General features: G+C 46.3%; 1 protein-coding gene across 2 annotated transcripts in view; it reads right to left on the reverse strand.

Annotated features, from left to right (window-relative positions):
* The window catches only part of NAP1L4 (nucleosome assembly protein 1 like 4), a 59,179-nt gene extending 37,015 nt beyond the window's left edge, over positions 1 to 22,164 (reverse strand). For both annotated transcript variants that reach the window (XM_065403843.1, XM_065403844.1), the window contains exons 1-5: positions 22,077 to 22,164; positions 14,340 to 14,371; positions 10,675 to 10,736; positions 5,925 to 6,024; positions 3,457 to 3,598 (exon numbers count right to left, since the gene is read on the reverse strand). In XM_065403843.1, the coding sequence (XP_065259915.1) occupies positions 3,457 to 3,598; positions 5,925 to 6,024; positions 10,675 to 10,736; positions 14,340 to 14,353 (318 nt within the window). In that variant the 5' untranslated portion in view covers positions 14,354 to 14,371; positions 22,077 to 22,164. The remainder of the gene's footprint in view (positions 1 to 3,456; positions 3,599 to 5,924; positions 6,025 to 10,674; positions 10,737 to 14,339; positions 14,372 to 22,076) is intronic.
* Positions 22,165 to 22,931: the final 767 nt, after the last annotated feature.

Here is a 22,931-nt window from a genome sequence, read left to right on the forward strand (position 1 = left end):
GGCACTGAATGCGAAGGCCGAAAATTCGACCTTGTCCTGAGTGCGCATGTGATAGGTGCTGTGCATGGTCTAGTTCACAGAGAAAGACTATGTTCTTTGTTCACCCAAAAATTTATCTTTCTGAGGAATTCACTCCCTTTTTCCCATCCCACAGCTGCGACTGTCTCCCAACCTAGCCTGGCATCACACTCCCAGAGGCTAGCGCAGATTAGGCGTAGGAAGAAGAGGACACGGGAGGACATGTTCTCGGAACTTATGGGCTGCTCCCGAGCCCAGGCAGCCCAGCAGACCCAGTGGAGGGATAACTTGTCCCAAATGCACCGATCACACATGGAACGGGAGGAGAGGTGGCGGCAGGAAGACCAGCAGGCGACTCAAACGCTGCTTGGACTAACGAGGGAGCAAACGGACACGCTCCGGCGCCTTGTGGATGTTCTGCAGGACCGGAGGCAGGAGGACAGAGCCCCGCTGCAGTATATCTGTAACCGCCCTCCCCCGCCACCAAGTCCCATACCCCCCTCACCCAAAGTCCCAAGAAGGAGGGGCGGCAGAGTCCGTGAAAACTCTCACTCCACCCCTGCAGACTGCTCAAGTACCAGAAGGCTCTCATTCCCCAAAATTTGATAAGTCCTTTCCTTCCCGCCTCACCCAAGCCCCCGTCCAAGTTTCATTCCCCAGTTTCATGTATAGTTGCTAATAAAAAATACGTTTCTGTTAATTACTGTTTCCATCATGTTCTTTTAGAGGAGAGTCTGTCTGAAGGGGGGGAAAGGGGGTTGGTAATTGGACAGGACAGTCACCTTTACCAGGGTACAGAGGCGGGGGCAGGTTCAGCAACAGGGCACACACACATTGCAGTCACTAGTTACCCTGGTCAGTCTGGGAGGTGGTTTTCATGTTCTCTGTGTGTGTGGGGGGGGGGGGGGGGGGGGGCGCTCTGTGACTTTGTGGCTGGGGAGGGCAGTTAGAGATCTTATGCAGCGGTCCTTATCCTGGATCACAGAGCCACGCAGCAGGGGATCTGTAACCGTCCTCCCCCTGCCACAAAGTCACATAGCCCCCACACACAGAGTTTAGAAGCATCCTTTGCATCACTACACTACACCCGCTCCCCACCACAGTCTGCGTCCCAGGTTCAACACTTTACCGCGAAAACAGTAATAAAGAAAACGGTGTTCATTAACAAAATTCAAGTGATTTTATTTTTAAACGCGTGTTGGAAGGGGGGGAACGGGGTATGTAACTGGAGAGGATAGTGAATATTTACTTGGTAAAGAAATGGGGGCAGGTTCAGCTTCTCTGTACACAAACTTAATAGTCACAGGTTACCCTGCTTACTCAGGAACCTAGCTTTCAAAGCCTCCCGGATGCACAGCGCGTCCCGCTGGGCTCTTCTAATTGCCCGGCTGTCTGGCTGGGCATAATCAGCAGCCAGGCTATTTGCCTCAACCTCCCACCCCGCCATAAAGGTCTCCCCCTTGCTCTCACAGAGATTGTGGAGCACACAGCAAGCTGCAATAACAATGGGGATATTGGTTTCGCTGAGATCACAGCGAGTCAGTAAGGTTCTCCATCTCCCCTTGAGACGGCCAAAAGCACACTCCACCACCATTCTGCACTTGCTCAGCCGGTAGTTGAAGAGTTCTTTTTCAGTGTCCAGGGCGCTAGTATAGGGCTTCATGAGCCAGGGCATTAGCGGGTAGGCTGGGTCCCCGAGGAGGACTATAGGCATCTCCACATCCCCAAGAGTTATTTTGTGGTCCGGGAAGTAAATACCTTCCTGCAGCCGTCTAAACAGACCAGAGTTCCTGAAAACACAAGCGTCATGAACCTTGCCCGGCCATCCGACGTTGATGTTTGTAAAACGTCCCCTATGGTCCACCAGTGCTTGCAGCACCATTGAAAAGTAGCCCTTTCGGTTAATGTACTGGCTGGCCTGGTGGTCCGGTCCCAGGATAGGGATGTGAGTTCCATCTATAGCCCCACCGCAGTTTGGGAATCCCATCGCGGCGAAGCCATCTATGATGACCTGCGCATTTCCCAGGGTCACTACCTTTGAGAGCAATACCTCAACGATTGCGTTGGCTACTTGCATCACAACAACCCCCACGGTAGATTTGCCCACGCCAAACTGGTTCGCGACAGACCGGTAGCTGTCCAGCGTTGCAAGCTTCCAGAGGGCTATGGCCACTCGCTTCTGGACAGTCAGGGCTGCTTGCATCCGGGTGTCATTGCGCTTCAGGGCAGGGGACAGCAACTCACAAAGTTCAAGGTAAGTCCCCTTCCGCATGCGAAAGTTTCGCAGCCACTGGGATTCATCCCAGACCTGCAGCACTATGCGGTCCCACCAGTCCGTGCTTGTTTCCCGTGCCCAGAATCGCCGTTCCACAACATCCACATGACCCATTGTCACCGTGATGTCCTCGGCGCTGGGTCCCGTGCTTTGTGACAGGTCTGTGCCACTCTCAGACTTCAGGCCCTCACCGCGGTGCCGTAGCCTCCTCGCCCGGTTTATCTGAATCTGCCTCTGGGAAAGGTGGATGATAAGCTGCGAGGCGTTGACAACGGCCACAACTGCAGCGATGGTCGCAGCGGGATCCATGCTCGCAGTGCTGTGGCATCCGCGCTGTCACAGACCAGAAAAGTGCGCGAACTGATTTCCCGCCGGCGCTTTCAGGGAGGAAGGGCGGGAGTGACGGTCGGATGACGACAGTTACCCAAAAGCACCCTCGACACATTTTTTTACCTAGAAGGCATTGGCGGCTCAACCCAGAATTCCAATGGGCAGCGGGGACTGCGGGAACTGTGGGATAGCTGCCCACAGTGCACCGCTTCCAATGTCGACGCTTTCCCCGTTAGTGTGGACTCACAAAGTCGAATTACTGTCCTTAGTGTGGACACACACGTTCGACTTTGTAATATCGATTCCACATATTCGATTTAAGTAAAATCGAACTACTCTCGTAGTGTAGACATACCCTTAGTGCCAGGCTTTGCAGGAAAAGACCTAACTGACTGACTGGTGCTGGAGTAGCGATATCAAGAACATGCTTTGGATATGCTAGTGCATCTGCTATAGATCCTGTAAATGGGGAAACTGTCCGTAAGTCTTGGAGTTTTTAATACAATCAGAGGAGTAGAAAAGAATGCTTTACACAGCTCTCCAGCAGTTCCCCTCTTTAGAGTTACGAAAGGAGTAACTAACCCCAGCCTTTATCACTGGACGTACAGTTTTTAAAATATGGAACATCTGATAGGATGAGAAAAGAACAAGGGCTAGAGTTCTAGATTGGTAATCCAAGCTTCTCCTTAAGGCAGCTGGAGGGGAGGAGGGGGGGGGGGAGGAACAGAGAAAGGAGAGATAATTTGTTTCTATTTTACTCTTCTCTATTTACCTCCAAACAAAGGAAGTTTGAGAAAACAGCAGTTTGGAAAAGATCTTTATACACTTCCTACCTTATCGAAGAGAGGTTGATAGAGGGCTGCATATTTTCTCTCTAAATCATGAACTTCTTCATAAAATTTAGCTTCTATATGGGCACACTTCACCTGGAGTTGTTTCAAGGCATCAATTCTTCTTTTTACTGCTTTTGGTAACCTAGAAATAAACAGCTCTGTAAGTCTAGAAAGTTAGCTTCTTCACATCTAATAGTCACTGTGCATTACCTGATATTATAGCTATACTCTTTAGTCATAGGAAGGTTTGGTTTAGCCATAACACCCCTCCCCCCACACACGTTCCTTTTTTAATAGGGCATTTAAAAACTTTATAAGAATCTTTTCTTATCCATGTTGTCCTTGATACTAGGGGTCTGAAACTCCCGGCCCACGGGCCATCTGCGGCCCAAGAACCTCCCCACTGCAGCCAGCGGAGGAAAGGTGCAGGCAGCCACACTGCTGGCAATGTTTGCTACAGGCGCCGCCCCCCCGTAGCTCCCATTGGCTGGGGGAGAGGGACAGAGGTATCATCATTTGTTGCCGGGCAGAGTCAGCCATGGAGGCAGCATCACTAGTTGCCAGGCACAGTCAGCCATGGAGGCAGCATCACTTTTTTCCACAATGAATATAAACAATTCAAAATACCGAACACAACTATCTGAAGCACACCTTGCTGCAATCTTGAAGGTTTCAACTGCTCTGTCACTGAGGCCAAACATCAACAAACTGACAGAACTGAAGCGTTGCCAGGTGTCTGGCAAACACTAAAAACTGTGGAGTAGTTGTGGCACCTTAGATTAACAAATTTATTTGGGCATAAGCTTTCGTGGGTTAAAACCCACGAAAGCTTATGCCCAAATAAATTTGTTAATCTCCAAGGTGCCACAAGTACGCCTCATTGTTTTTGTTGATAGAGACTAACACAGCTACCCCTCTGAAACTAAAAACTCTCTGGCAGACGAAGAATTGTATAAAGTTGTATGACAGTTTTATTTCTAAGAAATTCAAAATAAAAACTACAATGTAAACGTTTTATTTTCTGAACACCATCTTCAGTGACATTATTAGCTCACTGGGAGGAATTGAGGACTGGCACTGATCCTAAGGTAAATTAAGTTTGAGATCCCTGCTATTATCTTCCATCCCCAAACCAGGGGTAGGCAACCTATGGCACACGTGGCAAAGGCGGCACATGAGCTGATTTTCAGTGGCACTCACACTGCCCAGGTCCTGGCTACCGGTCCGGGGGGGCTCTGCATTTTAATTTAATTTTAAATGAAGCTTCTTAAACATTTTAAAAACCTTATTTACTTTACATACAACAATTTAGTTATACATTATAGACTTATAGAAAGAGACCTTCTAAAAACATTAAAATGTATGGCTGGCACGCAAAACCTTAAATTAGTGAATAAATTAAGACTCGGCACACCACCATTTCTGAAAAGCTGCCGACCCCTGCCATAGACCAGGGGTCAGCAACATTTGTCACGTGGCTTGCCAGGGTAAGCACCCTGGCAGGCCGGGCCAGTTTATTTACCTGCTGACGCGGCAAGTTTGGCCGATCGCAGCCCCCACTGGCCGCGGTTCGCCGTCCCGGGCCAATGGGAGCGGCGAGAAGCGCCGCGGGCAAGGGATGTGCTGGCCGCGGCTTCCCGCCGCCCCCATTGGCCCGGGACGGCGAACCGCGGCCAGTGGGGGCCGCGATCGGCCGAACCTGCCACGTCAGCAGGTAAATAAACTGGCCCGGCCCGCCAGGGTGCTAACCCTGGCGAGCCGCGTGCCAAACGTTGCCGACCCCTGCCCTAGACCATCAGCCTCCCCTATATTTCAGATGGCAGAAAGTAACTTCTTTTTTTTACATCTAAATTTGTGCAATTACAATTATGTCGACCCTTCTATGGAAAAGAATTGTGTATTTTGTAGAGAAAAGCATGTATTCATGGGCTGTACTCTGAAACATAAATGTATAAACTGACAAAACAAGGCCAAATTGCCAGATATGAACTAAACCTCCAAAAGCTTCCCTGAACAGATTAGCCTATTCTCACACTCTCACGCAGAAGAGAAAGTTCCAGAAGTGTTGAACCCTTCACTTTATATCCTAGTACTGACCCTAGAGAACTCAGTTCTAAAAACCAAGCATAATCCAGTGAAGAGAGATTATGATAGAAGCAATCTCAAAGAAGTGATCCAAAACCCAGTCAAGGGGAATTGAAGACGGACATAAAAAAATCTGAGTAGTGTTCAGTTTTAACTTAACACTAAAATGAACTACTCTCATATCAGGATGCAATCTTAGGTTAGTAGTTTGTGGAACTGATCTAGAGAAATTTGGGTCCTCCTCTCTACGATGGTGGCCATTGCACCATCTATTAAAGCAGCAACACTCCTTACTCTGACATTTCTATTTTTCTGACTAAATAGTAACTCTGGTCTGTTATTTTTTTCAGTCTTGCTGAAAGTGTGATGTGCATTGTACTTACGTTTCAATATAGCTTGAAGGAGTGTGAGACGAACTGTCAAGTCGCTCCTGCAGAGCTGCCAAGACTTGTGGATTTTGCATCACTTGATCCGCTAGCTTTTCTATGAAAATAAAAACATTCTTAATACAAATCTGAATACGTCTGGATTGATTTGGTGCTATATTAAATATTTTGATAGTGCCATTAAGCAATATTATTGAACCTCTGGATCATAACTATAATCACCGCTGTACTGGACTTTCAACAGCAGCAAAATCGGTTCAGGCTCAAATCAGAAAGAGAGAAGTGATATTGATGGGCAGGAGAATGCATATGGAGAATCCCAGAATCATAGAAATATAGCACAGAAGGGACCTTGAGAAGTCATCCAGTCTAGACCCCTGTGCTGTGGCAGGACCAAGTAAACCTACACCATCCCTGACCGGTGTTTGTACAATTTGTTTTTAGAAACTTCCAATTATGGGGATTCCACAATCTCCCTTTGGAGCCTATTGCAGAGCTTAACTATCCTTACACATAGAAACATTTTTCCTAATTTAAATCTCGCTTCCTGCAGATTAAGCCAATTACTTTTTATTCTACCTTCAGTAAACATGGAGGAAAATTGATCATTGTCCTCTTTATAACAGCACTTAATATATTTGAAGACTTATCAGTCTTTTCTAAAGACTAAAAATGCCCAGGGTTCTGCCCCCCGCCAAACTTTTCCTCATGCATCAGGTTTTCTAAACCTTTTGGATTTTCTCTTGCTCTCCTCCAGACTCTGTACACTTTTTCCACATATTTCTTAAGATCTGGCACCCAGAATTGGTCAGAGTACTCCAGATGAGGCCTCACCAGTGCCAAGTAGAGTGGGACAATTACCTTCAATGTCTTATATACCACATTCCTGTTAGCATACCCCAGAATGATATGTCTTTTTCACAGCTGCATCACATTGTTTATTTTCATTCAATTTGTGATCCACTATAACTCCCAGATTCTTTTCAGCAGTACCATCACTTTATTCCCCATTTTGTATTTGTGCAATTGAATTTTTTTTCTTGCTAAGCGAAGTACTTTGTACTTCTATTTATTGAATTTCATCTTGGGGAATTCAGACCAATTCTCCAATTTGTCAAGGTCCTTTTGAATTCTAATTATGTCCTCCAAAGTGCTTGAAACCCCTCCTAGCTTGATGTAATCTGAAAATTTTATTCAATATTTTCATTAATTACTTCATTCCAGACCCATGACTGACCCCTTTGGGACCCCACTAGATATGCCGTCCCAATTTGACGGTGAACTATTGATAACTAATCTTTGAGTATGTTCTATCCACCAGTTGTGCACCCACCTTATAGTTATAATAATAATTATTATTAATAATTAATGGAGATATCCCATCTCCTAGAACTGGAAGGGACCTTGAAAGGTCATCGAGTCCAGCCCCCTGCCTTCACTAGCAGGACCAAGTACTGATTTTGCCCCAGATCCCCAAGTGGCCCCCTCAAGGATTGAACTCACAACCCTGGGTTTAGCAGGCCAATGCTCAAACCACTGAGCTATCCCTTCCCCTCCCCATTTCATGTAGACCACATTTTCTTAGTTTGCATATGAGAATGCGATGAGAATGCCAACTGCATCTTTTCCAGTGGAGAAGTATGGCCAACCTTTGCAATCAAGGTTCACAGCAGGAGTGACGGGGCATGATGGAGTCATAATTTTCCCTGAAGAGCATCTGGAACTTGCAATTTCTTCTACCCTCCATTTAAGCCTGGCTCAAGAGCTTGAACCAGTCTGAAACAGGAGGTGGGAGTGGGAAGAACACAGAAAACTGCTGTGTTATATTTTTGGCCAGGTTGCAAACTAACTGGGGCTGCCCTTTAAAATGGTCAAAAGCTTTGAGTAATGCAGAATGTAGCAGCCTAGCTTTTGAGCTTGGCAAGGTGCTATGAGCACTATACTGGCCATTACTCATTTTCAAATACAATTCAAGATTCTGGTTACAATTTACCAAACTCCTCAGATGGTGTGGGAGCCAATTACCTGAAAGATCCTGTTTTCCCATGTCCCACTGTGGGAGTTCAGATCTATTGCATTGCTCCCAAAGTTAAACTCTGCCATGGGAAGCACCAAGGTACTCTTAGTAGAAAAATCTATGCTTTTTAACTCTCCCCCTCTAGTGGCCTGCTCAAATTTAATAAGCTTCACACACAGTTTAAGACTTCCAAAGCCTCGGAAAGATTTTTGATTCAATTTAATAGTAGGGATTGGTAGCCTGATATGAAGCATGGGGTTTCCACTGCTGGCCTTTAAGCATAAAAGCTGCTTTTTTAAAATATAGTTTTGAAAGCATTTAGGTGCTTGGTGCTGGCCCCAATGTATTTCTAAATTTACCAAAAACACCTATGAAAGAAATTTAAGATTGCAAAGTCAAGCATCCAGATTATGCAATGCCAGTATTAAGGTTGCCTGTGCAACCTTAATGCATCCCACCGTGTGTGCACAGATGATGAAGTCTTTAATTTGAATTTCAGAATTTGTTGAAAGATTCAACCTACATTTTTTCTGTCTTCACCAACAAAGGACATTCTTTGGTGAACAGACTTCAAGCATGTTCAAAATCCCATATAGTGAAGTACTAATCATAGAATCATAGGACTGGAAGGGATATCGAGAAGTCTTCTCATCCAGTCCCCTGCACTCATGGCAGGACTAAGTATTACCTAGGGCATCCCTGACAGATGTTTGTCTAACCTGCTCTTAAAAATCTCCGATGATGGAGATTCCACAACCTCCCTAGGCAATTTATTCCAGGGCTTAGCCACCTTGACAGTTAGGAAGTTTTTCCTAATGTCCAGCCTAAACCTCCCTTGCTGCAATTTAAGCCCACTGCTTCTTGTCCTATCCTCAGCGGTTAAGAACAACCTTTTATGTACTTGAAAACTATCATCATGTCCCCTCTCAGTCTTCTCTTTTCCAGACCAAACAAACCCAATTTTTTCCAGTCTTCCCTCATAAGTTATGTTTTCTAGACCTTTCATCATTTTTGTTGCTCTTCTCTGGACTTTCTCCAATTTGCCCACATCTTTCCTGAAATGTGGTGCCCAGAACTGGACACAATACTCCAGTTGAGGGCTAATCAGCTTGGAGTAGAGTGGAAGAATTACTTCTCGTGTCTTGATTACAACACTCCTGCTAATACATCCCAGAATCATGTTCATCTTCCCCACCTGCTTTTTTTTGTTTGTTGGCAACACTGTTACACTGTTGACTCATATTTAGCTTGTGTTCCACTATGACCCCCAGATCCCTTTCCGACGTACTCTTTCGTAGGCAGTCATTTCCAATTTTGTGTGTGTGCAACTGATTGTTCCTTCCTAAATGGAGTAGTCCATTTGTCCTTATTGAATTTCATCCTATTTTCTTCAGACCATTTCTCCAGTTTGTCCAGATAATTTTGAATTTTAATCCTATCCTCCAAAGCACTTGAAACCCTTTCCAGCTTGGTATCGTCTGCAAACTTTATAACTGTACCCTCTATGCCATTATCTAAATCATTGATGACGATATTAGCAGAGCCAGAGACAGAACAGGCCCCTGCGGTACCCCACTCATAATGCCCTTCAAGCATGACTGAACCATTGATAATTACTCTCTGGGAATGGTTTTCCAACCAGTTTTGCACCCACCTTATAGTAGCTCCATCTAGGTTGCATTTCCCTATATCGTTTATGAGATGGTCATGTGAGACAGTATCAAAAGCTTTACTAAAGTCAAGCTATACCACGTCTTACTGTTATATATACACACACCATGTTAGATATACCATGCTGACTGTTCCTTATCACCTTATTATCTTCTGGATGTTTGCAAATTGATTGCTTAATTATTTGCTCCATTATCTTTCTGGGTACAGAAGTTAAGGTGACTGGTCTAATTCCCTGGGTTGTCCTTATTTTCCTTTTTATAGATTGGAACAGGGCAAATATAGTGCTAGGCTTCTGGAATCTCTCCCGTGTTCCATGACTTTTCAAAGATAATCGCTAATGGCTCAGATATTGCCTCAGTCAGCTCCTTGAGTATTCTAGAATGCATTTCATCAGGCCCTGGTGACTTGAAGACATCTAACTTGAAGTAATTTTTAACTTGTTCTTTCCCTATTTCAGCCTCTGATCCTAGCTCATTTTCACTGGCATTCACTATGTTAGACGTCCAATCACCACCAACCTTCTTGGTGAAAACCGAAGCAAAGAAGTCATTAAGCACCTCTGCCATTTCCACATTTTCTGTTATTGTTTCCCCCTCCCGCCATTGAGTAACGGGCTTACACTGTCCTTGGTCTTCCTCTTGCTTCTAAAGTATTTGTAGACGTGATGTGCACAAAAGACTGTCCATTTTAAAATGTTTATAACTTTAAAGATATGCAACTAATGATCTTCAAACTTTGAAGAAACTTGCCAGAGCTTTACAAGTCAAGTCTGAAGTTTCTATTTTGTCATTTTATTTAGTTGCAAAATGTTCTGATCAAAGATAAGGGTTTTCACACTTGAACAAAATTGGATCAACTGATTTTGTCAAAACTTAGAAATGGCCTCTCAGCCTTAACTACGGGTAACTACTAGAGCCTTAAATAGACACATGCATACACCATTTTGGATGTAAACATTTTTGTAGTTGTATAGAAAAGGATTTCAGTGTACAAGAGAAACAGGAGGCTTACCACTATTAATATAACCTTATACAGTTACTTACAATTCACACTTACCTTTTTTATCACTTGCATGTTTAGCAGCTTCCACAGAATCTGAGGCAGCATCTTCTGCTTTACTAAAGAAGCCAAAGTTAGATTTACACACCAAAAGGTAACACCAGCTCAATATTTGCTTCTACATCTAATTATGAAATCACTGAAAGTATTTTATTTTATATTACGTATAAAAGAATGCTATTTTTAAAGTATGACGCACAGCAGAAGTTAAAAATATGTAGATCCCATTAAAAGACATCTGTTGTCATCAGTACCTTGAGTTCAGATGGCTGAGACCTGGATATCAGAGTTTGGATATCAAGCTAATTGTTTTCTCCCATGAAAGTAAGAAGCTGAGGGAGGTTCTCACATCAACTGAGTGACCCTGGAGCTGCATCCATCCTCCCTTGGCCAGGAGGATGTTGCGACACAGGGCATTTGAGCAAGGCTTATTTGATTTTCATCTAAGAGTGGGGAGAGATCCAAACTCTTTAAATAGTGAGGGAAGGAGAAATATAGGTAAAACTGATCATTCAAAGCCTCTCTGGGCATAGGAATCAAAAACAACAGAACACCCAAAAAGTCCTGTGAGAACAAGAATTTCAGATAAACATATTTTGGGATTTGTTTATTGAAATTTGGATAACCTGAAATTCAGGGACAATCAGGGTTTACATTTACAAGGAAAAAAATAATATGAACCCATTACAACCAACTTCTGGGAGATGTGCTGGCTATAAAAGCTTCCCCAACAACATAATTTGGACTTGAAGTCTCAGAGAGGTCAAATGTAAATAGGTATGTCTCTTGATGTCTGTAGCCTTTGTCAGTGGTTCCTTAACTTTAACAGAGTGAACCACATCTTATTAGAAGGTAAATTTGTGAACTATCTCCACTACAATTTGCACTCATGTAGACTTCCTCACTCATTCACAACAGCAGAACAACCCTGTTGCAGCTACAGCAATTACTTACATAGAAAAATGATACAGGGAAAGGGAAGTATTTTTAGCCATCTTACACTCAATTTAGCTGCTGTAGACAAAAAGGGCCCAGCACCATGTAGCTGGTCAGCAAGTGCTCCCCAAGCAACTGGTGGTTCAGATACCACAGTCTGGGAATCCATTGAACAAATAATCTCTAAATTCAAATGCAAGGAAACATGTATTTTTACAATTTTTCATAAACTCTTGTTTTTTAACTAGACGGTAAATTCTTCAGGGCAGTGTGTCCATACGCTTGTAATGCACAATATGTAAGGCCCTACTTGAATTGCAGGATGATTATCAAAAAAATTGTGGCTGAGTTGCAGACAACTCATGGGAAATTTCAGAAAAGTAATAATGGACCTTATTATTTGTGGTCCATTACTTTTCCACTGTTGGCCGCCTGGTGCTCCCACTGTCAAAATTGCGGTGGAAGCCTAATATTGCAGAAATTGCAGATTCCACAATATCACAGTTAAGTAGGGCCTTGATACACTAGTAGCTATGAAAGTAAAAAATACATGCCAGATGCAGTGTTTTATATTATTTCCCTACTCAGATGTATTGAATATATTTCTAATTAAATAGTCAAAGAAGCCACTGATTGCCACAGAGTTAGAGAAATCTGAGAATCAGATTTGCCCTAAAGATGGTAAAAGGAGAGCTGTTAGGGCAAGTTAGTTAAAGCTGAACCTTTGCTATCAATATGTAAATTTTGTTTCAGAGACCAGAGTATTTTTACTAAACTCTAGTTCACAAACTTAGTTTTAGAACATTAGATTTTGGTGGAAGCGAAGTCCTTCATGTGTAGGAATAATGTTATGGGCATCATGTCCAGCTATGTACAAGATCAAGATAATGATATGTTCTTTCCCCTGAGGAACTTAAAATATAAGCAACATCTTATTAGTACAAAATGGAGTAATTACACAGGGGACTCTCTCCCAACAAGGCAGGAGCAATGTTGGGACTCTACAAAAAGCATACAATCCAGAAGAATTAAATACAGCACAGGGCCTCAAAGCTCAGATTATTTCCCTATCCCCGTAAAACCTCAGATCAAAAGGGATTTTTTCTGAATCACAGTAAAAGCAGTTACTTTTAACAAATTAGAAAAAAGTTGTAATTTCAGTTTGTCCTCACCTTGCTCTTAAAAAAATAACACTAGCTTACCAGCAAACTGAAAAGTGCTTTTACCACTTAAACTATTATGTTGATAAACTTTAGATGGACATTTAGATAACAAGGAAGTTATTTTAAGATAATTGTAATATATTTCATTCAGAGTCTAGACAATTACTCCTGGGGGAATTCTGCACCACGGCACATGCGCAGAATTTATGTTCCCCGCAGATTTCTTTGCTTCCCTGCAGAAAAAAAGACTCTGATGGGGAAACAAAGTGAAGCCACAAGAGTGGTCATGCAACCGGCCCCAGCAGTATGTTCCGGGTGCCCAGGGCAGTCGGCAGAGAGGTAAATCACTGTGGGGCAGGACTGGGGAAGACCCGGTGGGTGGCTCCTATCCTGCGCTGGGCTCAGCTGCTATTCCCGGCTGGGCTGGGGAGGAGGGGACTTCCTCTTCCCCTGCACAGCATCCGGGGCTGGGTCAGACCCACCCCCAGATTTCCCCCCCAGCTGTAGGAAGCTCTGCAAACTCCCCTGCTTCCTACACTCATCGCTCCTCAGCTGCAGGAAGTGGGATCCCTGTACAGTGAGCTGCTCCCCCATCCGCCCAACCCCCATGCATCCAGATCCCCTCATACCCAGACCCTCCTGCTGAGCCTCACCCCCACCCTCCTGCACTCAGAACCCCCCCCCCCGATGAGCCCCATTTCCCCTGCACCTGGACCACCCTGACGAGCCACCTGCACCCACATGCCCATCCCACAGAGCCCCAACTAGCTGCACCAGGATCCCCATCCCACTGAGCCCCACTCCTCCCAGCATCTGGGCCCTCCACTGAGACCCCCACACCCAAACCCCCCTGCCAAGCTCTCCCCCCCCACCCCCCCCTCCGCTGAGCCCCAACCACCTTCACCTGGACCCCTCTACAAAATCCCATTACTGTTACCCCCAGAACCCTCTGTGCACCCAGATCCCCCTCCACACCCAGATCTTCCACTGAGTCGCCTGCACCCCCCCTCCCCCACAGAACCCTCTCAACCCACACCTGAATCTCCCCACACTCAGATCCTGCCTTGCTGAGCCTGCCTGCCCACACCTGGCATGGAGGGGCCCTTGGGTGTTTCTGTAGGCTGGCCCTGTCCTTGCACTATGTAAGGGCTGGGTTCAGCATCACCACTGAGTCTGGGGGGTGGAGGCTGCACAGTGATCTCCCTCCTCTCTGCAGCCAGTGGCCTGTGCTCCCCAATGCCATGCTGGAGCATCCACATTTATTTGACAAATAAAATTAGCAGAATTTTTAAATATTGTGCGCAGAATGCCCTCAGAAGTAGACAATAGGAAGAACAGAGTGATTTTACACATGACCATTTGTGCAACATTCTTAGCTTCCTATGCACCAATTCATTTTCCTTTTTCGTGGGAGAAAGCATTAATGTTCTGGCTAGCCTTCTCTATTTTTGATTTGCCAAGTTTCATGAAAGAACCGCTTACTAAGATACTGGTGAGCTCTGAAGATGGGTAAGTAGCAAACAATTTCTGTTTAGAACAGATATTGAGGGCATTCTGACTTACCTGTTATCTGCCATCTGTATGCTTGTATCCACCTACAAATTAAAATATAAAATGTTTAGGACACAAAATACTGTTCTCATATAAAATTATGAAAAACTGATTAAAACCTCAAGATGCTTGCAATTCTAGCTGCAGGATCTGCTAAGGAACAGTCAACAGCCATAAGCAGGATCTTATGTACTGTACATCTTTCACCGGACTGGTCACACCGAGCATCACATCTGAATGTAAGTTTATGAGCAGCTGTTCTATGATGTGAACTCATGGAATATTTAGTATCAGGGGGTAGCCGTGTTAGTCTGTATCTACAAAAACAACAAGGATCTGTTAGTCTTTAAGGTGCCACCAGACTCCTTGTTGTTTTCATGGAATATTTGTTTTTAAATGGCTAAATAGCTCTTTACATCCCTTAAAAGTAAGTATTTCAGCCTGTAATCTGTTCCTATGGCATCGTAAAATCTGAACTATATACTAAAAACAAAAGTGTTAAAGCCTAGGTTATGTATCAGTAAGATAGTTCTATATGATAACGTCCTATTTCGGTTCTCTGCTCCTTTTCTAAAAAAGGATTTTTCCTCTTATGTTACCCAGTACTTAGTCATCTCATTCAACTCCTGTCTCAAACAGGAGTGCACATAGATATTCTCAAATACAAACATGACAAAGGGCAGTACAACTAAAGAGCTGAAATACTCCTGACTCAGAAGTTTTAATGATCAAGGTTTCCCCTTTTTTCACTTCCTAGTATTTTCCTCCCATACTCTTTCCTAATTTGGAGGCATAGACATGGGAATCTTGAATAGGAATAAAGAGGTTATTTTATGTCTGGCACTGGTACAACTGCTGCTGGAATACTGTGTCCAGCTCTGGTGTTTGAAATTCAAGAAGGACATTGATAAACTGGAGAGAGTTCAGAGAAGAGCCATGAGAATGGAGAGAGAGCATGCAGTATTCCAGCATTTCCTTCTATCTTTTGCCCCCACACTAAACCTCATACCTGGCCCTAAACACCAGTCTTATTTTCAGTCTCTCTGACTGAATGACTATTTGCATATTCACCCCAAGTGGAATAGCTTCAAAAGGAGAGATTTAGAGAGCCCTACATCAGAATATCCCATAGCTCAGTGATTAGAGCACTCTCCTGAGAGGTAGGAGACACTTGTTCATATCCTCTCCCTTCGTGAGGCCGGGGTGGGTAGGCGCTGAACCCAGATCTCCCACATTCCAGGTATGTGTTCTAACCAATAGGTTAGAAGTTAAGGTGGGCACCACCTCCCTCTTCCTCCTCCAGCAGACAGATTTTGAATTAAACTTGATCTGGTATGCAACCTCTGAGCACACCTACCTGATCAAGCCCCGCATGGGAGATAGGCGGGAGAATGCCTATCTTCCCCTGGTTCGTGCACTGATCTGGGGTTTAGGTTCAGGAAACCTAAAGTGAGGCAGTAATGTACGTGTCCAGAGGCAGAAATGTCTGCACCTAGAGAATGTTTACCCTGAAAATTTAGGCACCAAGTTTTGGCACCTACAGAAGTCAGCTGGAGTTTTGTTTATCACAGTAGAGCCTACAATTGTGACTTAGGAGCCAAAGGCTGGGATACAGGTGCCTAAGTACCTTTGTGGATTGGGGCCTAAGGCCCAGTTTGACTATTGCCATGTGTCAAGCAAGCTCTGAGGAAGGCCAATCTCCTACATGGTAGGTATAATAAATTAACATCAAGACACCAACTGCTGCTGCAATATTCTAGTATCAAGCACTTGCGTATCTCCTAAAAATTTGAGGTGTCAGAATTTAGAAGTTTGGGGCATTCATAGAATCCCAAACTTTCAATCATGATTTAATAATTATTTGTGATGGAGAACCCACCACTTCCGTTGGTAAATTGTTTCGATGATTAGTTATTCTCACTGCTAAAAGTTTATGACTTATTTCCAATCTGAATTGGTATAGTTTCAAATTCCAGCCATTGCATTGCATTATACCTTTCTCTGCTCCCAGGGGTTCTCAAACTTAATTGCACCGCAACCCTCTTCTGACAACAAAAATTATTACATGATCCCAGGAAGGGGGACTGAAGCCTGAGCTCACCTGAGCCCCGCCACCCAGGGTGGGGAAGGGAGGTGTCCAAAGCCAAAGGGCTTCAGCCCCAGGTGGGGGGCCTGTAACCCCGCCGACCACTGCTGAAGCTCTTGGGCTTCAGCCTCGGGCACCAGCAAGTCTAATGCCAGCCCTGCCGACCCAATTAAAACAGGGTTGTGACCCACTGTGGGGTCCCAACCCAGTTTGAGAACCGCTATGCTAGACTGAAGAGTCCATCATTAAATACTTGTTTTCTGTGTAGATACTCACAGACTACAATCAAGTCACCCCTTAACCTTCTCTTTGTTAAGCTAAAAAGACAGACTCAATAGCTCAGTCACTAAAAGGTGTGTTTTCTAATCCTTGAACCATTCTCATGGCTCTTCTCTGAACTCTCTCCAGTTTATCAATGTCCTTCTTGAATTTCAAGCACCAGAGCTGGACACAGTATTCCAGCAGCAGTTGTACCAGTGTCAGACATAAAATAACCTCTTTATTCCTATTCAAGATTCCCATATCTATGCCTCCAAGCATTGCAGGAGGTCATGTTAAGCTAATTATCTACCAAAACCCCCAAATCTTTTTTCAGGGTCACTGCTTCCCAGGACAGAGCATCCCATCCTGTTAGTATAGCCTATATTCTTTGTTCCTAGACGTATACATTGACATCTAGCCATATTAAACCAACATTGAGAAGCTGTGCTCAAGCAAACGATCCAGATGACTCTGTATCAGTGACCTTTCCTCTTCATTATTTACCACTCCCCCAGTGTGTGTGTTATCTGCACACTTCATCAGTGATTGTATGTTGTCTTCCAGATCATTAATAAAAGAGTTAAATAGTGTAGGGCCAAGTACCGATTCCTGCAAGACCCAATAGAAACATACCCGTTTGATGATATTTCCCATTTATAATTAAATTTTGAGACCAGTTAGCCATCTTCGAATTCATTTAATGTGTGCATGTTAATTTTATATCATTCTAGTTTTTAAATCAGTGTCATGTGGTCCTAAGTCTAAGTATATTACATCAACACTATTATCTTTATCAACCAAACTTGTAATCTCATTAGAAAAAAAAGATATCAAGTTAGTTTGATAGAATCTATTTTCCATAAATCCATATTGATTTGCATTAATTACATTACCCTCCTCAAATTCTCCATTAACTGAGTTTTATATCAGCTGCTCCATTATCTTCCCAGGGATCAATGTCAGACTGACTGGCCTATAATTAAGGCTACATTTTAGTCATGGATATTTTTAGTAAAAGTCATGGACAAGTCAAGGGCAGTAAACAAAAATTCATGGCCCGTGACATGTCCATGACTCTTACTATATACCCCTAACTAAAACGTAGGCGGGGGGGCTGCGGGTGCTCTGAAGGGGGCGGGGTGGTGGTCCAGGGGCACTGGCCCAGGACCCTGCTGGTGCTGGAGGGTGTGGGGGGACAGGCCATGGCCTGGGACCCCCGGTGGTGCTGGAGGCGGTTGGCGGGGCTGGCAGGGGCTCCCTACCCGGCTCCAGATGTCCTGGCTGCAGGTCCTAGGTGGTGGATAGGCCATGGGGTTTCACGCACTGGTCCCGCCACAAGCACCGGCTGCGCAGTTCCCATTGGCCAGGAAACCCCCCCCCCCCCAACCCCCTGCCCCATCCCATACACCCAAACTGCTGTGCTTCTGAGCCAACACCGGCTCCTGCAGAAGTCATGGAAGTCACGGAATCCGTAACCTACATGACAGACTCGTTGCCCTACCTGTAATTAGCCAGGTCATCCTGTTTACTCCATTTAAAATCTGGAACAACATTAGCTTTATTCTAGTCTTCTGGAACTTTCCCAGTGTTTCAACATTTATTGAAGGGGTACTTTCAAACAGAGCTCTTCCAGTTAGAGAAAACTTAAGAGAAGGTCAGGAATCAAAAAATAGTACAACTTTTAAAACAAGCTCTTCCTACAGAGATCACGGAATTGCCTGTGAATTCTGGAAGAGGTAAGTATGATAGAGCCAGTGCATTTCAATGAGAAAGTAAGTGATATCATGGCGTCTCCATGTTTACTGTGATAATTATTTCCATGATAAGCAAGCTCAGTTTACAGTTTTGTAACTGTTGGCACTCAAATATTGGAGCTTAGAATCAAGAGAGTTATTTCTTGGGCATCACCACCAATAAGCTTTGCAGGACAAGTTATGGTCTCAGTTACCTTGAGCAAACCATTATCTTCAAATTATGCCATTAGTGACAGAATATTAAAACAAAGAAGAACAAAATAAAAAAAATAAAATAAAAAAGACCACCCACCTCACTAGTCCTGGGAAACATGCTGTAATTAAAGTGTGCTTGATGCAAACCAGACACGATACAGGTTAGTTGAAGCAGCATAGGAATGGAAATAATTGGGAGGTAGGGGAGGGTCTCAGCCCATGTAGGGCCCAAAAACAAAGGTTCAGCCCCAGAAGGGAGGGCTTGCTCACCTCTAATAGGCACAGCTTTGAAAAAGGTCCTGCAAGCTTAACGTCAGGAGGCACCATCCCACAAGAGGGAATGCATTTTGAAAAAGAAAACTTTCATTTTGTTTAAAAAGAGATTTCTAGTCCTTACAGTTGCATGTAAGCCAACACACAGAGGAAGAAACTGAGCCTGCTGCACTGGGAAGAGAGTGGTAAAATGAGGCCCAGTCAGGATCAGACCACCCCTCCAATCAGTTAGTCACCAGATCCAGAATTGTGTAGGAGAGAACCCTCCCACTCTGGGTGCACGAGGACCCGAGTGGGGCCTCCCCTCTCCCACCTCACCATGTGGTTATATAATAGTCAGCCCCAGAGACTCCAGCCAGTAGGGGCAAAAGCAGCCAAAAAGCCAAAGCATACCTTTGGACCTTTGCATATTTAGAGAACTTTCTGTAGTTCTGACTGGATTTGCTCCACCCTTGTGTTGATTGGCTATTTGTTCTAACCCTAACTCCTAATCCCCCATTCTCAGTCTCTTCACCTAAACCTCACTCCACACCTATCTAATTTCTTACCCCTTTACTCCCCTGCCCTGCCCCCTCACCTCTTATTTCCATTTAGCTTATCCCTTCCAAACATACACCCTCAAAAAGTAAATAAACAGCATAACCACCATGTCTAATGCCATCACTCTGCTTGTGTTATACCCTTTCCCATGTGCACGTATGTCTTGTTGAATTAGACTGTAAGCTCTTTTGTAAGCAGGTACCATCTACTGTTTCTGGGCACCTAGCTCAGCGATGGGAAAACTACGGCCCACCAGGCCGTCCTGCCCGGCCCCTGAGCTCCTGGCCTGGAAGGCTAGTCCCCGGCCCTTCCCCCGCTATTCCCCCTCCCCCGCTGCCTCAGCTTGCCCCGACACTAGCGCAATGCTCTGGGCAGCGGGGCTGCTAGCTCTTGCCGGGCAGCGCAGCTGCAGAGCCCGCCTGACCCGGTACTCTGTGCTGTGGCATGGCTGGCTCCAGCCAGGCAGCGTGGCTGCCTGCCCTAGTGCTCTAGGAAGCACAGCTGTAGAGCCACCAGCGCTCCAGGCAGCATAGTAAGAGGGCAGGGAGCAGGGGGGTTGGATAGAAGGCAAGGGAGTTCGGGGTGGTGGTCAGGGGTGTGGATGAGGTCAGGGTGGTCAGAGGGCGGGGAACAGAGGGGTTGAATGGGGGAGGGATTCCAGGGGGCAGTCAGGAATGAGAGGAGGGGTTGGATGGGGCAGCGGGAGGCAGTCAGGGATGGGGGATTCAGGGCAGTCAGGGGATAGGGAGCAGGGGTGTGTGGATGGGGCAGGGGTTCCGGGGGGAGGAGATATCAGAGGGCAAGAAGGGGGGGGGTCAGATGGGGCAGGAGATGGGCCACACCTGGCTGTTTGGGGGGGGGGGGCACAGCCTCCCCTAACCAGCCCTCCATATAATTTCAGAAACCCGATGTGGCCCTCAGGCCAAAAAGTTTACCCGTGCCTGACTTAGCTCAATAAACCCCCAGTCTTGGTTGGCCCTTAGGCATCAGAGCCATCCCTAGGAACCACTCCGGGCCCTGTGCTTTGGGGAGCCCCACGGGCTGGCACCGCCTCCCCCAGCCTACCCTAAAAACAAAAAACACGTCATGGACCATGAAATGTGGTCTTGTGTGCACTTTTACCCTATACTATACCAATCTCATGGGGGAGACCAAAGTGTCTCAAAGTGAGGGAGGGTCCTGACCCAAAAAGGAATTGCAGGCAGGGGGGGGGTGTCACTAGGTTATTTTAAGGGGGATCATGGTATTGCCGCCCTTACTTCTGTGCTGCCTTCAGAGCTGAGCAACTGGAGAGTGGCAGCTGTGGGCTATCAGCACCCTGCCAGAAGCAGTGCAGAAGTAAAGATAGCAATACCAAACCCGTGCCACCCTTACTTCTGTGCTGCTGTCCGCAGAGCTGAGCGGCTGCTGACTGGTGGCTACTGACTGAGGGCCCAGCTCTGCAAGCAGCAGTACAGAAGTAAGGGTGGCATACCTTGCCATCCTTACTTCTGTGCTGCTGCTGGCTCTTCCTTCAGAGTTGGGCTCCCACTCTCCAGCTGCCCAGCTCTGAATGCAGCGCCACCGCCTGCAGCAGTACAGAAGAGTAGCTGTACCACAACCCCCCCTACAATAACCTTGCCACCCCCCACCCCCGACCACAACTCCTTTTTGGGTCAGGACCCCTGCAATTACAATACCATGAAATTTACTATTTTTAAAATCCTATGACCCTGAAATTGACCAAAATGGACTGTGAATTTGGTAGGGCCCAACTCATGGGTAAGCCAAACCTCAGAAGAAAGTTACAATGTCTGTGTCAGACCTTTTATACATAACTTTGTAGGCAGCAACCAACTATCAACTTTATATTCCTGCTGGGGAAACTTAAGAGGAATAAAAATAGGGAATGGACAGAAATTCTTTAAGCTGGTTCACATAACCTCTTATTTGCCCATATTTAAACTCCTTTTAAAGGCCTACTCTTGGCACACAGCAGACAATAAGTCAAGGTGACTTGGATAATTTAGCTGTTTTCTCCTTCCCCTAGTGTCTCTATACTTTTTCCTCTGCCCTTCTGCTGTCAATGTCTCAACGTGCAAGGTCCAGCCCGCTTGATAATATGAAATGCAGCTACCAAATGAGTAGGATAATAAGACTCTTACGCACTCTCTCAGCATGCCTGGGGAGAGGCAGCAGCGTGCAATCGGGGCAGGGGAGTAGAAGAAGTGAACTCCCTACCCAGGGCACCCGGAGAAGAGACAGGGTGGCAGCGAGGTGAACAGAGCGGTGGGGGAAAGAGCGCCCCCAGGTCCCGGCCTCCCCGCAGGGGAGCAGAGCGGAGGCACGCGGGGCCGGGGATCCTCACGCCAGGCCTACAATCACTGAGACGCCCCACACAACCGCCCCGCGGAGCCGAACTTTCCCGGCGCAGCGACAGAAGCTCCGCGCAACGCTGCCCGCTCGGAGCTAGACCCGCCCCACGCCAGTGGGGCGCCCCGGGCCTCCCACGCCACTCCCGGAGCCCCACCCCAGGCTAGGGAGGCCGCCTCCGCCCGCCCCAACCGCAAACAGGGAGGGAGGGCGAGCCTCGCTCCCAGGCAAGGGACCCCCCACCTAGCTACAGCCGAGAAAGGACAAGAAGCTTAGACCGGCCCTCACCTGCCCGGGCCTCGCGTCTCCTCACGGCCCCACCAGCGGCGCTTAAGCTCTTCTCAGGCAGACTCACTCGGGCTGCGCCGCCGTCAAGAAGAGCGCTTCCCATTGGGCGACGCTCAGGCAGCCCGCACAGTAAAACTCACCTCGATTGGTCCGCAAGGAACCACGGCTCTGCACGCGGGCCATGTTGACTATCCGGCGCAGGAGCGCTTAGCCAATCAAGGCGCGAGGGCAGCTTGGTGTGGGCGGGAAAAAGGGGAGGGAGGGGTGCGCGCTCGCGGCTGCGCGCGCGTCCGGGTATAAGGGGCGGGAGCATTGGTTCAGGGGGAATTGGGAGCGTGTGGCTGGGGTGAGGGACCTAGTCGTGCCTGGGTATTTAAAGGGACAGACGCGAGGAAATGGTGGGCGCGCGGAAGTGGTTGCCAATTGCAGCTCTGTTGTGGGTGGGTGTTTGTTTGTCTTAAAAGCTCAAACCCCTGCAGGCATGGCTGTGACTCACCCCGAGTACATTTCTGTCCCCAATGATTGCAAGGAGAAGGATCCAGGAAAACCCAGGTGAAATAAGGCCCCACGTGTGTTATTTTTATTGCCCTCCATGTTTGTGGCCTGACTCGGTGTCTTCAGTGGCTGGAGTCCGTCAGACTGAGGGGCTAGGATGTCCAACTCCCTTCTGAGCAAGCGCTTGCCTAGCCCCCTCGCTTGTCTGTGGTAGGTGTGGGTAGCTCCCCCCTTGCACTTCCCCAGTTAACTGTATGCAGCAAGGTGCCTACATACAGCGCCCCTGTTATATAGGCCTGCAGGAGTTTGAAGCCTCTTTTGATACTGTGCTAGGAAGAATACAGTTAGTGAATCAGTAGC

Source organism: Emys orbicularis, chromosome 4 (genome assembly GCF_028017835.1).
Source record: "Emys orbicularis isolate rEmyOrb1 chromosome 4, rEmyOrb1.hap1, whole genome shotgun sequence".
Lineage (NCBI taxonomy): Eukaryota > Metazoa > Chordata > Testudines > Emydidae > Emys > Emys orbicularis.